The following is a 14,683-nucleotide window of genomic DNA, read 5'->3' as shown; positions in this document are numbered from 1 at the left end:
GCATTTATAATATAAATGAGATTACGAGTTTAATATACATAAATCGTAACTAAAAATTACACATGAAGGGTAATTAGACAGGAGTGTAAAGGTGATACCAGAATGAGTAGAAAACATTATATACCACTTTAAGTCAACAAGTCATCTGTAAATATTGATGTTAATTTTGGCAAAAAATCTGCTTGATATATCTTTAACCTAATTCTCACTAGGATTTCATTGATAGAAATAAAAGAGCATGTCTCCTCTTTCTTGATCCACTGGTAAAAAATGATAAGCTTATGATTATTTAAAATCTAGTTGTTAAAAGCTTACTGATCATCTCTCCGTTTTTTCCTTTCATTTTACTGTCTAAAGAAAAAATAATCCTGTGGTTGGGGAGGAAATATGGAGACTGGGGTCAATCCAATTGTTAGTAGCTTCCCGTTGAAAGACATCTCATTGTCTAAGGGACATTTAGCATGCTTTGGTTACATATATTTTGTAGGTAAAAAACAAACAATGTGAAAGTGTAAAAGGAAGCTCTGAATTCTGTGGCTCAGAAATCTTTGTGAGTCATATGTCTACCCACTTTCAGATAAAGAATAGGGCATGTTAGTTATCCTTTGGTCATTAGCTTGACTTAAATACTGAAAATATTCCAAAATGTGTGTTTTCACATTCTTGTCATCAATCAGCACTCAACATTCAATCAACACTCTGTACAGATCTCTATCTGGAAACAGGGGTAGGGTAGACAGTTTGGGAGTAGAACAATTCCATCACTTATTAACTGAGTGAACTAGGATGGTTACCTCTTATTCCTAAGTTCCTCATCTGCAAATGAGGGGTGAAAAAAATGACTTGTATTATGATGAAGAATAAAATTATAAAAATAGGGCCTGGAACATATTAGGTACTCAAAAAAAGCAACTGTTGTTACATACCAGGTTCTACAACAGGAGGTAGGAATTACATATGAGAATGGTTTCTGTTCTTTAGAGGGTTTGTAATGAAGTTAGGCAGTTAAGAAGACCTACCTTAAAAAAGACAAATCAATATGTATTCCATTCATTCATGGATTCAATCATTTAAGCCACATGGATTTCAGTGCCAATTATATATAGATCAGGGGTCTGGGAATCAAAAAGACATGGTCCCTTCTTCCAAGGAATTTAAATTCTAGTAGAGAGACAGTGTGAAAAGAAAATGTGCATAGTACAATTTTTGGTACAGTAAAAAGCTATAATAGATTCTATAACAGGGAATAGGGGAGAAGAAGTACAGAGATTGCCTGATCCAGTAGGCACAATTTTAGAAAATTTGAAAGATCACTAAGCATATCCCAGGAATGTACTCACTAGCTGTGTGACTTTGGACAAGTTACTTTACTGCTCTGAGCCTCAGTTTCCTCATCTATAAAGCAAAGATGATAATAATATCCACCTCATAGAATTACTTTAGAGAGAGATCCAGTAATATATATAAAGTTCCTAGCTCAGCCTAGACCATAGTAAGCACTCAGTAAATGTTAACTAGGTACCAAAATTAGGAGACTGACCATTCTAGACCCTCTAGCTAGCACATAGCAGCTCATAATTTATTCAAGGAAAGAAGAGAGGAAGGAAAAGGAGGATAGAAGGAAGAAAGGGCTATAGGCACACATGGAAAAGAGCATATCCAGTTGTAGAAATTTGATTGTTCCAAAATGCTGGACTACACAGGGCTGGTGGTGGAGAGTTGAGGCTGGGGAACAAGACAAGACTCAAGCCAGATCACAACACTGTTTGTCTGCCCTGAACACTATAGAGCAGAGAGGTAGCATAATCTGACCTGTTGATTTAGTAAGAACAGTCTAGCACTTTAGTGGGAGATGATTGAGAGAAATAAAACAAAAGGCAGAGATTCTAGTAAAAAAAAGAAAGAAAAAAGTTCTGCAATAGTTTAAACAAGAGATAAGGCTATTTGCCAGAACTATGACTACAGTGTTAAGGGTGGGGATGAGGAAATGGACAACCATGAGACTCATTTAGGAGGCAGATATGATGTGGGCATTAAGAAAGGGGCACAGACTAAGGACAGTTCTGCTTGAGTTTCTTTCTTGGGTTACTGGATGATGGTAATTTTGCCTAGATAGAAAATTTCAGAACGTCTTTGTATCCTATTCTTACTGTTATACATAAAGAGAAGATTTAATGCTACAAACTACCCTGTATCTAAGAAAAAGAGACCATTCCTTTGGATTACAAGACCACCACGACTGAGGCAATGGCAAGAATCCACCACCATAATTGCCTGGGGTCCTCATTTCAAAAATAATTAATTACAAGAAGTGTCAGTCATCTTAAATGCTTATCTTAAAAGTTTTCTTGTACCCAGGTAAGATTGGATTTGTTTAAAAAAAGAAAAACGTAAGAACCCTAGGGACTTGACTCAATATCATATTGTTTCTTTATACAAAGTTTTGTAGAAAAACTTGTTAAAACTATTGAATATAGCCTTGACTGAAGGAGTCTATTAATATACAGGGTTAAAGGGAGCAGCAAACAAAATTCCCACAAGGCCCCAGTGGTGGGGACAGGGCTGGGAAGTCCATAAATCAGAACCTTCCTAATGTTCACTATAGGAATAGGATAATGCATGAGTCAGAAAGCAAAAAAAGGATTTATGAAAGTTTTAAATTACTTCCTAGCCTGGCCTGTGTATGAGTCTTGAGACTTAAACTGAGAAGAAAATTGAAAATAGTTGGAGCTTTCTTCAATAAGTTCAGTGTAGCACAATGAATACCACTTTATAAAAACTTGGGAAAAGTAGATATTTGGGTTTAAGAGACCTTGGGTTCTTGGCTGGGGGAGGGTTACCACAAAAGATTGTGGGATTTGATCTGACATGTGCTTTTAGTTTCCTGTTCCTCTCTAAGTTTCTTCTTCAGATGGTTGAGAAAGACCTCAAGGGTCATATGTGACAAATATATTATACTGTTGAGAAACAGAATTTATGTTGTGGTTATGATTTGACATATGACCCCATTCAGGTTTTTAATTAAATTACAAAATGAGTAATCATATCATATTCTCATTATTTGCTTATTAATAGTCAATTCTCCAATTTACTTGCTAAACTAGAATTGTAAACTAAATTGTTGATTATTACTCTTTGAATCTCATTCAGTCATTGATTGAAAGCCTACTATTTATGCATTATTCAGAATTGGAGCGGTGAATAAAATAAAAAGCAGTCCCTGCTTTTGTGGAGCTTATAGTCTATTTAGGGAAGCAACTATACATAAAAATAATAAAAATTATTTTAAGAGCGATGAAAGAAATAACTGGGTGATATGAGAGAAAACAAAGGGATCTTATTTAGATCTAGTCATGAGAAAAAGCCATTCCAAGAGAGTCATACAAGATTAAATCTCAAAGCTAAGACTTAGCCAAGCACAGCCTTGGAGGAGCATATTCTAGGGGAGGGAACCCTGTGATGAAGGCCCCGGGGGAGAAAACATTCCAGGGAAGGAATGTAGAGATGGGAATGGGGCCAGATAATAAAGGGCATTTTAGGTTAAGGATTTTGAATTTTATTTTGTATGAAAGCAGAAGCCATTCAATGATTTTAAAGTAAAGAAGTACCACGATCAGATTTATAAGTTTTATAATTTTGGATTGTAAATTTCATTTTAAGAACATATTTCTCAGCAGAGTTAAGTGACATTGCAAAGATCTTTAGTTGACTGTGAAGTCACTTGTATTATAAGTCAAATTATGTTCTTTAAGAACTTCATATTTCAGCTTATGTATATATTGTGCTATATAAATCATAAATTAATCAGAAAGACAGTCTAATGGGAAAAACAGGAAAAAGATAGGAAATGATTTTTTAAAAATCCCAAAACATGTTAAATTCAATAGTAACTGGGGAAAATGTAAACCCAAACAACAATGAAGTACTATTTTTTTTTAATCTAACCAACTGGTAAAACATTTTATTTGGTATAGCAATTGTTGACAAGGGTTTGGAGCTATATGCACATTCATCCAGTGCTAGTAAGTATATAGATGGTACAACTACTCCCAGAGGTGTTTATCAGTATCTATTAAAATAAAAAATGGGGGCACCTGGGTGGCTCAGTCGGTTAAGCGTCTGCCATCGGCTCAGGTCATGGTCCCAGGGTCCTGGGATCGAGCCCCACATCGGGCTCCCTGCTCAGTGGGAAGCCTGCTTCTTCCTCTCCCACTCTCCCTGCTTGTGTTCCCTCTCTCGCTGTGTCTCTCTCTGTCAAATAAATAAATAAAAATCTTAAAAAAATAAAATAAAATAAAATATGTACGTAATCTATAACCCAGAAATTCCGCTCTAGGCATAGACCCTGGTGTTATACCCAGACATCTACATAAACATGCATATATACATAATGCTATTCACCGCAACATTGTTTGTAATAGTAAAATGTATATCAATTCATTAAGAGATAGGTTAACCTATGGTACTTCCATGTTACAGAATACTTGGCAGTAGTTAAAAATTATGAGTTAGATCTATATTACTAACATGGATAGATTGTGCAAGGGACTGAAAAAAGCAAGTTATAGAAGGATGCATATAGTGCAATTTCAGTTATGTTAATATACACGCAATAAGACTATACAAGTGCACTTGTATGTAGAGCCAAAGAAATAGTTCTGGCAAGGACGGTCTTCTATATTTAATATTCAAATTTTTTTATAAAGTACTAAATCATTCATGTTTTATTGTCCTTAATAAAATGACCCAATTAAATCCATTTAAATACAAAATAATTTTTTATTCTGTCTTACTCAGTGTGAAGAAGTAATCATTTACCTTTGCTTTGAGTTCTGAGAAAAGAATTTAGGGCTGGCTGTGTAGTTTCTGCTGACTTTTTGGCTATTTTCTTTTTGGCTATTTTCTTAAAAAATATTTTTTTCTTGCTAAAAATTCAATTGGAGTATCTGAGGAGATGGAGTCTTTAAAATAATCAGGAAATCAAAGTTATCCTGAAGTCCCAATTTATTTCAAGCCTTCTTAATCAAGTATTTTCAAAAATATTGGTCAATATTGTACAAGTGTTTCCTTTGCTACTGCTGTTTTCAAGGAAACTTCTCTTATCAGCTTTTCCTTGCTCGCTCCTTGAGGACAGCACATTGTCTTGTTAATTGGTGCCAGCACAGTGGTCAGCCTCCTTTCAGGCATAAACTCTGGTTGAGGAGTTTTGACTCAGCTGCTTCTCTGAATTATTATCCTGCAGGATACACTGGTGCCCAGTGTGAGACCCACATCAACGAATGCAACATGAACCCCTGCCAGTCTGGTGGGACATGTGTAGAGCTGTCCCCAGAAAAACAATATGGACGCCTTGCTCAGCTGCCTTCTTCATTCAGCCACCCTGAAGCCTCAGGTTATGTTTGTATCTGTCCGCCTGGACTCACAGGTGAGGGCAAAGAGGAGAGATGACTTGACTTTCTAGCACCTTATGGCAGATCATGCACTCAATCAAATGGTGTATTAGCAATAAGATCTGTGCAGTATAAACTCCGTTGCTATGGTGCAAAGGGTCCCCCTTGTGGGCATGAAAAATACCATGTTTCATACATCATAATTCTTCAAATCGTGAGGAAAATGTTAAAAATAAAGATAAAAGAGCTGTAGGAAGGGGAAATATTTTTATACATTATGCTGGGAATTGGAACTCAACTCCAATTCTTTATTTTATAAACAGAAAATGTTGGAATTTTTATTTTATAGTGATATCAAACTTTTATGTTATTCAAATTTGCTCTAAAAAAAGTTAATGCACTTACTTATATTTATACTGAGAACAATTATATAGTCTCAAGTAATCTTCCTCAACTACTTTATAGCTAAAGTGTTCTGTACGTCAAATTTAAGTGACTCTATCTTTTTCTACAGCATTCTTACTCTGAAACCCAGAGGAAATTTGCATGTATATTTTCCAATGAGCAGTTGTGTTTGTCTGCTTCCATGTTCTGAAAATTTTCAGAAGTTTGGAGATAAAAAAATAAATAAATTTGGAGACAGTCCCCATATTTGGTAATGAGTAGTAACTGACCTACAACTGCATACCACTGAGAAAACTAATTACAATCTACCTTTCCACCTTATTTCTTTCTCCATAGATTAATTGATGCCTGAGGAAAATATTTCAGTTGTTATTGAAGATTTCTGAGAAAAGTAAATGAGGAATAAGAAAAAAAGGGGAGGGTGGGTGTCTCTCTCCATTTACTATTCCTTTTCTTTTAGTGTTTCAGTTGTGAAATTTAATGATCTTTGATTCATGGCAGTGTTTGCTAGAGAAGATATTTTCTTATTCACTATCCTCTCTATCAGAACACATAGGAGAAAAATCTCCCCATTGTCATGTCAGGATAAGTAGTATTTTTCCTGAACAACTTCTAACTTGCATGCTTTTTCCTTTAATAAAAGGCATGCAAATAAATCTTGATAAATGATACAAAGCATGAAATAAATTCATGGAATACATCATATTTCCCAATTATGTAGGTGGCTAGAAATCTTACTGGTTAATGTGGGTTCTATAGCATTAGCTTTTTTCTGGAACATATTTATGTATTTATCTTACCTGAGATTATTTAAATTTCCTGTTTCTGTTTCTTATGGTTGGCCTTTTTTCCTTTGATTTTTTTCTAAATTATTTGATCTTGGTATAGTATATGTATTTTTGTCAGCTACTCTAAATTCTCCTTGAAACAAGGCAGGAGAGTTATAAATGTTTTTAAATGTCAGATTTTAGGTTATAAAGAGGAAATTATATCAAACCCAGAGGCCATTGCAGATATTGCCTCATTGGACAAAAAGACATAGTTGACCAATGAATCTGCAGGTCCAAACAGGAGAGGCAGTCGAATATTCTGGAAAAGTGTGTTGGCCTCAATATCTGAGGAGCTGCCAAGAATGACTGTATGAGTTAAGAAGTCCTAGCTGCCCCACATCACTATGGCTTAATGAAATAATCACTTATTTTTCACTGATGTCAATTCCAAAAATGGGTTCTCATGATCAGTTATCCTCTGAATAGTGATTCAGGGTCACAAGCTCTTCTCTCTCTCTCTTTTTCTTTTTTCCATCTTCAAAAGCGGTTTCCAAGTTTATCATGCTCTTCTGCAGCAAGCCACTGGAGGAGGAAAGAAAATGGAGCATGGCATCTAGAAGGTTTTTATGGGCCAATACCAAAAGTAGTGGCTATCTCTTCTATTCACATTCCATTGGTCTAATTTAGTCATATGGCCACATTTAACTACAGCAAAGACTGAGAAATCTAGTTTTGTTGTGTCCCTAAAATAAAGAGAAAAGAGTTTTTATGGACAATTATCCCCTTTGTCTTCTCATTCTCTTGACATTGTCTTTTATAAAGCAAAAGTTTTAAATTTTAATGAGATTCAGTTTGTCACTATTTCTTTCATGGATCATGCCTTCAGTGTTATATCTAAAAAGTCATCAGCTTACCCAAAGTTATCTAGGTTTGCTCCCATGTTAGCTTCTAGACATTTTATAGTTTTGCATTTTACAATTAGGTCTGCAATCAGTCCATTTTGAGTTAATTTTCATGAAGGATGTAAGGTTTGTATGAAGATTCATTTTTCTGCATGTAGATATCCAGTTGTTCCACCGCCAGGTATTGGAAAGACTCTCTTTGTTCCGCCATGTACTGAAAAGACATTGTTTTGCTCCTTTGTCTATGATCAGTTAATTATATTTACATAAGTCTGTTTCCAGGCCATTTATTCTGTTCTAATTATCTATTTGTGTATGTTTTGCCAATACCACACATGATTACTGTCTGGAAGTCTTGAAGTTGGGTCGTGTCAGTTCTCCAACTTTGTTCTCTTTCAATATCATGTTGCTATTCTGGGTCCTTTGCCTGTCCATATAAACTTTAGAATCAGTTTGTTGATATCTATGAAATTATTTGGTGGGATTTTGATTGGGATTGCATTGAATCTATAGATCAGATTGGAGAGAACTAATATCTTGACAATATTGAATCTTCCTATCCATAAACATGGGATATTTCTCCACTTATTTAATTCTTCATATCTCTCATCAGAGATTTGTAGTTTTCCTCATATAGATCTGGTATATATATTGTTAGATTTATACCTAAGTATTTCATTTTTGGAGTTCTAATATAAATGTGTTGTTAATTTCTAATTCCATTTGTTCATTGCTGTTATATAGGAAAGCAATTGACTTTTGTATATCAACTTTATCCTTTGCAACATTGGTATAATCTTTTATTAGTTCCAGGAAAGTTTTTATGAATTCTTTCAGATTTTCTACGTAGACAGTCATGCTAAAAAAATTAGTTTGCATGGTATATCTTTTTCCATCCTTACACTTTCAACCTACTTGTCATTGAATTTGAAGTGAGTTCCTTGTAAACAGCATATTAAACAACATATTATTGGGTCATGCTTTTAAAAAAATTATCCTGTCAATTTCTGCCTTTTAATTAGTGTGTTTAGACCATTAACATTTAAGTAATTATTGATATTTTCAGGTTGAACTCTGTCATTTTATTTTTTGTTTTCTGTTGGATTCCTTTGTTTTTCTTTTCTTACCTTCCTATTGGTTACTTGACCATTTTTCAGGATTTCATCTTGATTTATTTATAGCACTTTGGATATTTTGTGTAGTTTTCATAGTGGTTGTTCTGGGTATTACAGTATACACATGTGATCTATTAAGCCTATTGGTATTAACATTTTACCACTCTGAGTGAAGTAGAGGGACCTTACTTCCATTTAGTTCCCTTTATCTTCTCCATCATTGTCTTGAAGATCAGATGGTATTATAATTCTTATGTTAATCACTACATATAATTTAGAAAACTCATGGAGAGAAATGACAATTCTTTCAGCATTTGGAAAACTATACACACTATTTTTTTTTTTTTTTTAGGGATAGAGCAGCAGGGGAAGGGCAGAGAGAGAGAGAGAATCCCAAGCAGGCTCCATGCCCAGCACAGAGCCCAATGAGGGGCTCAATCCCACAATCCTGAGATCATGACCTGAGCCAAAATCAAGAGTTGGATGCCCGACCAGCTGAGCCACCTAGGTGCTCCTCTATTTTTAACTTTTTGAGGAACCTCCATACTCTTTTCCAGAGTGGCTGCACCAGTTTGCATGCCCACCAACAGTATAAGAAAGTTCCCCTTTCCCCTCATCCTCACCAACATCTGTTGTTTACTTGTTAATTTTAGCCATTCTGACAGGTGTGAGGTGATATCTCATTGTAGTTTTGATTTGTTTTTCCCTGATGATGAATGATGTTGAGCATCTTTTCATGTATCTGTTAGTCATCTGTATGTCTTCTTTGGAAAAAATGTCTATTCATATCTTCAGCTCATTTCTACACTGAATTATTTGTTTTTTGGGTGTTGAGTTTGATAAGTTCTTTATAGATTTTGGATACTAACCCTTAATCAGATATGCCATTTGCAAATATCTTCTCCCATTCTGTAGGCTGCCTTTTAGTTTTTGAAGTCCCAATAGTTCATTTTTGCTTTTGTTTCCCTTGCCTCAGGAGGTGTATCTAGTAAGAAGTTGCTATGGCCACAGTCAAAGTTACTGCCTGTGTTCTTCTCTAGGATTTTGATGGTTTCCTGTCTCATATATAGATCTTTCATCCATTTTGAATTTGTTTTCGTGTATGGTGTAAGAAAGTGGTCTCTTGCATGTTGTTGTCCAGTTTTTCCAACCATTTGTTGAAGAGACTGTTTTTTTTCCATTGGATATTCTTTCCTGCTCTGTCAAAGATTAGTTGGCCATATAGTTGTGGGTCCATTTCTGGGTTTTCTATTCTGTTCCATTGATCCATGAATCTGTTTTTGTGCCAGTACCATACAGTCTTGATGACTACAGCTTTGTAATATAGCTTGAAGTCCAGAATTGTGATGCCTCTAGTTTTGCTTTTCTTTCTCAAGATTGCTTTGGCTATTTGGGGTCTTTTGTGGTTCCATACAAATATTAGGATGGTTTCTTCTAGCTCTGTGAAAAATACTGGTGGTATTCTGATAGGGATTGCATTATATATGTAGATTGCTTTGGGCAGTATAGACGTTTTCATAATATTTGTTCTTCTAATCCATGAGCATGGAATGTATTCCCATTTCTTTGTGTCATCTTCAATTTCTTTCATAAGTGTTCTATAGTTTTCAGAGTACAGATATTTTACCTCTTTTGTTAGGTTTATTCCTAAGTATCTTACAGTTTTCGGTGTAATTGTAAATGGGATCAATTCATTGATTTCCCTTTCTGCTGCTTCATTATTGGTGTATAGAAATGCAACAGATTTCTGTATGTTGATATTGTAACCTGTGACTTTACTGAATTCATGTATCAGTTCTAGAAAATTTTTTGATGGAGTCTTTCTGGTTTTCTACATAGAGTATCATGTCATCTGTGAATGGTGAAAGTTTGACTTCTTCTTGCTGATTTGGATGCCTTTATTTCTTTTTGTTGTCTGATTGTTGAGGCTAGAACTTCCACTACTGTGTTAAACAGCAGCAGTGAGAGTGGACATCCCTGTCTTGTTCCTGACTGTAGAGGAAAAGCTCTCAGTTTTTTCCCATTGAAGATTATATTAGCTGTAGGTCTTTTGTATATGGCCTTTATGATGTTGAGGTATGTTCCCTCTATCCCTGCTTTGTTGAGAGTTTTTATCAAAAATGGATGTTGGTTGTACTTTGTCAAATGCTTTTTCTGCATCTATTGAGAGGATCATATGGTTCTTTATCCTTTCTTATATTAATGTGGTGTATCACAGTGATTGATTTGCATATATTTAGCCACCCTTGCAACCCAGGAATAAATCCCACTTGATCATGGTGAATGATTCTTTTAATGTACTATTGGATTAGATTTGCTAGTATTTTGTTGAGAATTTTTGCATCCATGTTCATCAGGGATATTGGCCTATAATTCTCTTGTTTAGTGGGGTCTTTGTCTGGTTTTGGAACCAAGGTAATGCTGGCTTCATAGAATGAGTTTGGAAGTTTTCCTTCCATTTCTATTTTTTTGGAACAGTTTGAAAAGAATAGGTATTAACTCTTTTTTAAATGTTTGGTAGAATTCCTCTGAGAAGGCATCTGGCCCTGGACTTCTGTCTTTTGGGAGATTTTTGATTACTGGTTCCATTTCTTTGCTGGTTTTAGGTCTGTTCAAATTTTCTATTTCTTCCTTTTTCAGTTTTGCTAGTTTATATGCTTCTAGGAATTTATCCATTTCTTCCAGATTGTCCAATTTGTTGGCATATAATTTTTCATACTATTCTCTTATAATTGTTTGTATTTCTGTGGTGTTGGTTGTGATCTCTCCTCTCTCATTTATGATTTTATTTTGGGGGGTCTTTTTTCTTTTCTTTTGTGTAAGTCTGACTAGGGGTTTATCAGTTTTCTTAATTTTTTCAAAGAACCAACTCCTGGTTTCATTGATTTGCCCTACTGCTTTTTGTTTTTTGTTTTTAAAGATTTTATTTATTTATTTGACAGAGAGACACAGCAAAAGAGGGAACACAAGCAGGAGGGGTGGGAGAGGGAGAAGCAGGCTTCCCGCTGAGCAGGGAGCCCGATGCGGGGCTCGATTCCAGGACCCTGGGATAATGACCTGAGCTGAAGGCAGACGCTTAACCGACTGAGCCACCCAGGCGCCCCTCCCTACTGTTTTTTGTTTGTTTGTTTCTATATCATTTATTTCTGTTCTAATCTTTATTATTTCCCTTCTTCTGCTGGCTTTAGGCTTCATTTGTTGTTCTTTTCCTAGCTTATTTAGGTGTAGGTCAGGTTGCATATTTGAGATTTTTCTTGCTTCTTGAGGTAGGCCTGCACTGCTGTCTACTTCCCTCTTTTGACTGCTTTCGCTGCCTCCCAAAGGTTTTGGACCATCATGTTCATTTGTTTCCATGTATTTGTTTATTTTTTCTTTAATTTCCTGGTTGACCCTTTCATTCTTTAGTAGGATATTATTTAACCTCCATGTATTTGTGGTCTTTCCAAAATTTTTTTTGTAGTTGACTTCAAATTTCATAGCATTATGGTCAGAAAATATGCATGGTATGATCTCATTCTTTTTGTATTTGTTGAGGCTTGGTTTGTGACCTAGTATGTGGTCTATTCTGGAAAATGTCCCATGTGCACTCAAAAAGAATGTGTATTCTGCTGCTTTAGGATAAAATGTTCTGAATAGATTTGTTAAATCCATCTGGTCCAATGTGTCATTCAAAGCTATTGTTTCCTTGTTGAAATTCTGCTTAGATGATCTGTCCATTTTTGTGAGTGGGGTGTTCAGGTCCTCTACTATTTTTGTATTATTATCAATGAGTTTCTTTATGTTTGTTATTAATTGTTTTATATATTTGGGTGCTCCCAACTAAGGGGCATAAATATTTACAATTGTTAAATCGTCTTGCGGGATAGAGCACTTATTATGAGATAGTGCCCTTCTTCATCTCTTGTTACAGTTTGGTTTAAAATCTAGTTTGTCTGATATAAGAATGGCTGCTCCAGCTTTGTTTTGACATCCATTAGCATGATAAATGGTTCTCCATTCCCTCACTTTCAATCTGCAGGTGTCTTTAGGTCTAAAATGAGTCTCTTGTAGACAGCATATAGATGGGTCTTATTTTTTTATTCATTCTGATACCTTATGTCTTTTGATTGGACCATTTAGTCCATTTGTATTCAGAGTAATTATTGATAGATATGAATTTAGTGCCATGTTATTACTAGTTTTGTCATTGTTTCTGGAGATTTTCTCTGTTCCTTTCTAGTCTTTGTCCCTTTTGGTCTTTGTTTTCCAAAAAGTTCCCTTTAATATTTCTTGCAGGGCTGGCTTAGTGGTCACAAATTCCTTTAGTTTTTGTTTGTCTGGGAAACGCTTTATCTCTTCTTCTATTCTGAATGACAGCCTTGCTGGATAGAATATTCTTGGCTGAGTATTTTTCCCATTCAGCACGTTGAATACATCATGCCACTCACTTCTGGCCTGCTAAGTTTCTATGGAAAGGTCTGCTGCTAACCTTGTAGGTTAGGGACTTCTTTTCTCTTGCTGCTTTTAGGATTTTTTCCTTATCTCTATATTTTGCTAATTTTACTATGGTATGTCTTGGTGTTGGCCTGCTTTTGTTGATTTTGATGGGAGTCTCTATGCCTCCTGGATTTGGATTTCTGTCTCCTTCCCCTGATTAGGGAAGCCCAGCTAGTATCCTTATTATTCTTGCTTTAAATTTGGATTAGGCATATTATTTATATCTGTTTCAATTAGATCCCTAGCCATGACATTTTCTTCTTCTTTCTTTTGGGATGAATTCTTCCATCTTGGCATTTTGTCTAGGTTTCTCTCTTCTTCTATGTGTTAGGAAAGTCTATTATGCTTCCTGATCCTGAGAGTAATGGCTTTATTAAGAAGAGGTTATATACTATTGAGGGCCTGGTGCTTCAGGAAGTGTCTCTGGTGCGTGCTGTGTGCACTCTGCTGTTGTGTTTTGGCTGCTCTTTCCCTCAGGTCAGTTCTCTGCAGTTTCTCCTTGCCTGCAATGGGGAGTGTTTGTACCTTGGCCAGAGTGTGGTGAGTTTTAATTAGGTGTGCTCTGGTCTGCTTGTTAAAAGAGACCTGATGCTATTTCCACTAGAGCTGAAGCTTTGCAGAACTCTGTGGTCAATAGATATGGGGTGTGTGTGTGGAGGGGGGAGGTTGTTCTGGTCTTCTGGGGGAGGGGCCTGCTGCTTTGGGTTTTAGGTACACTTGCCCAAAAAAGCAGCACCAGCAGCACACGGGGCAGGGGGGTAGGGGTGGGGGGCTTAGTGGTTTAGACTGCCAGTGTTGGTGCTGCTTAGTTTATGCTGAGGGGCCAGGGAGGCAAATGGTGCCAGCCCCCTCCCTTGACCCTAGAGAGGGGAGTTTGCGCCTACACCTGTCCAGGATGCCCTCCCAGAAGAGCAAACAATCTCTCCTTGTGTTTCCTAAGTGTCCTCCAGATCACCACCTTTACCCTGACTGTGTCCAGGCTGTCTGCCCACCTGGCAGTGCAATACACCTGTGTTCTATCCCAGGCAGGCCTGCTGAGTTTTAAAACTCCTAACTTTAGGGACCTGGCCTGGCAGGGACCCATACTGGTCCTCTAGGAGAGGGTCTTACCATGCTAGGACTGATGCAAGTTTGTCCCAGAAGAGCAGTTGCACCAAAGCATGGGGGTGTAAAGTTTGGAGTAAAACACTACAAAGAACCAGTGTCTAGGTTAGCTGCCCTCAAGAGATGTCTCTGTGCCCATGCTGCAAGGTGGGGAGTGAAGTGGTGCCAGCTAGCTCTTTTGTTCCTGGAGAAGCAATGCCACCTCTCCCAGATGTGCTCCAAAAAGGGGGAACCATCTCTCCCAGTGTCCCAGGGGATCCTCAGATTACATCCTCTGCCCCCAGGCTATATGCCATCCTTCTCCACAGGAGCACTGTGGAGCCCACTGGGTTCTACACCAGCCATATCTGGGACCTCTCTAGTCTTTGAGGGGCACCTGGGTGGCTTAGTCGGTTAAGTGTCCAACTCTTGATTTCAGCTCAGGTAATGGTCTCAGGATCATGAGATAGAGCCATGTGTGGGGCTCTGTGCTGGGCATGGAACCTGCTTAAGATTCTCTTTCTGCCCTCCCCCACCCCGCC

General features: G+C 36.8%; 1 protein-coding gene across 3 annotated transcripts in view; it reads left to right on the top strand.

Moving 5' to 3' along the window:
• CRB1 (crumbs cell polarity complex component 1) overlaps positions 1–14,683 on the top strand; it is a 152,453-nt gene that overhangs the window by 24,277 nt on the left and 113,493 nt on the right. For all 3 annotated transcript variants that reach the window (XM_035009536.1, XM_035009537.1, XM_035009535.1), the window contains one exon: positions 5,243–5,425. In XM_035009536.1, coding sequence (XP_034865427.1) covers positions 5,243–5,425 — 183 coding nt within the window. The remainder of the gene's footprint in view (positions 1–5,242; positions 5,426–14,683) is intronic.

The sequence above is a fragment of the Mirounga leonina genome, unplaced genomic scaffold (assembly GCF_011800145.1).
Source record: "Mirounga leonina isolate KUSES-001 unplaced genomic scaffold, KU_Mleo_1.0 Mir_154, whole genome shotgun sequence".
Taxonomy (NCBI): domain Eukaryota; kingdom Metazoa; phylum Chordata; class Mammalia; order Carnivora; family Phocidae; genus Mirounga; species Mirounga leonina.
The sequence above is the reverse complement of the archived record's forward strand: the minus strand, read 5'-3'. Positions and strand labels throughout refer to the sequence as shown.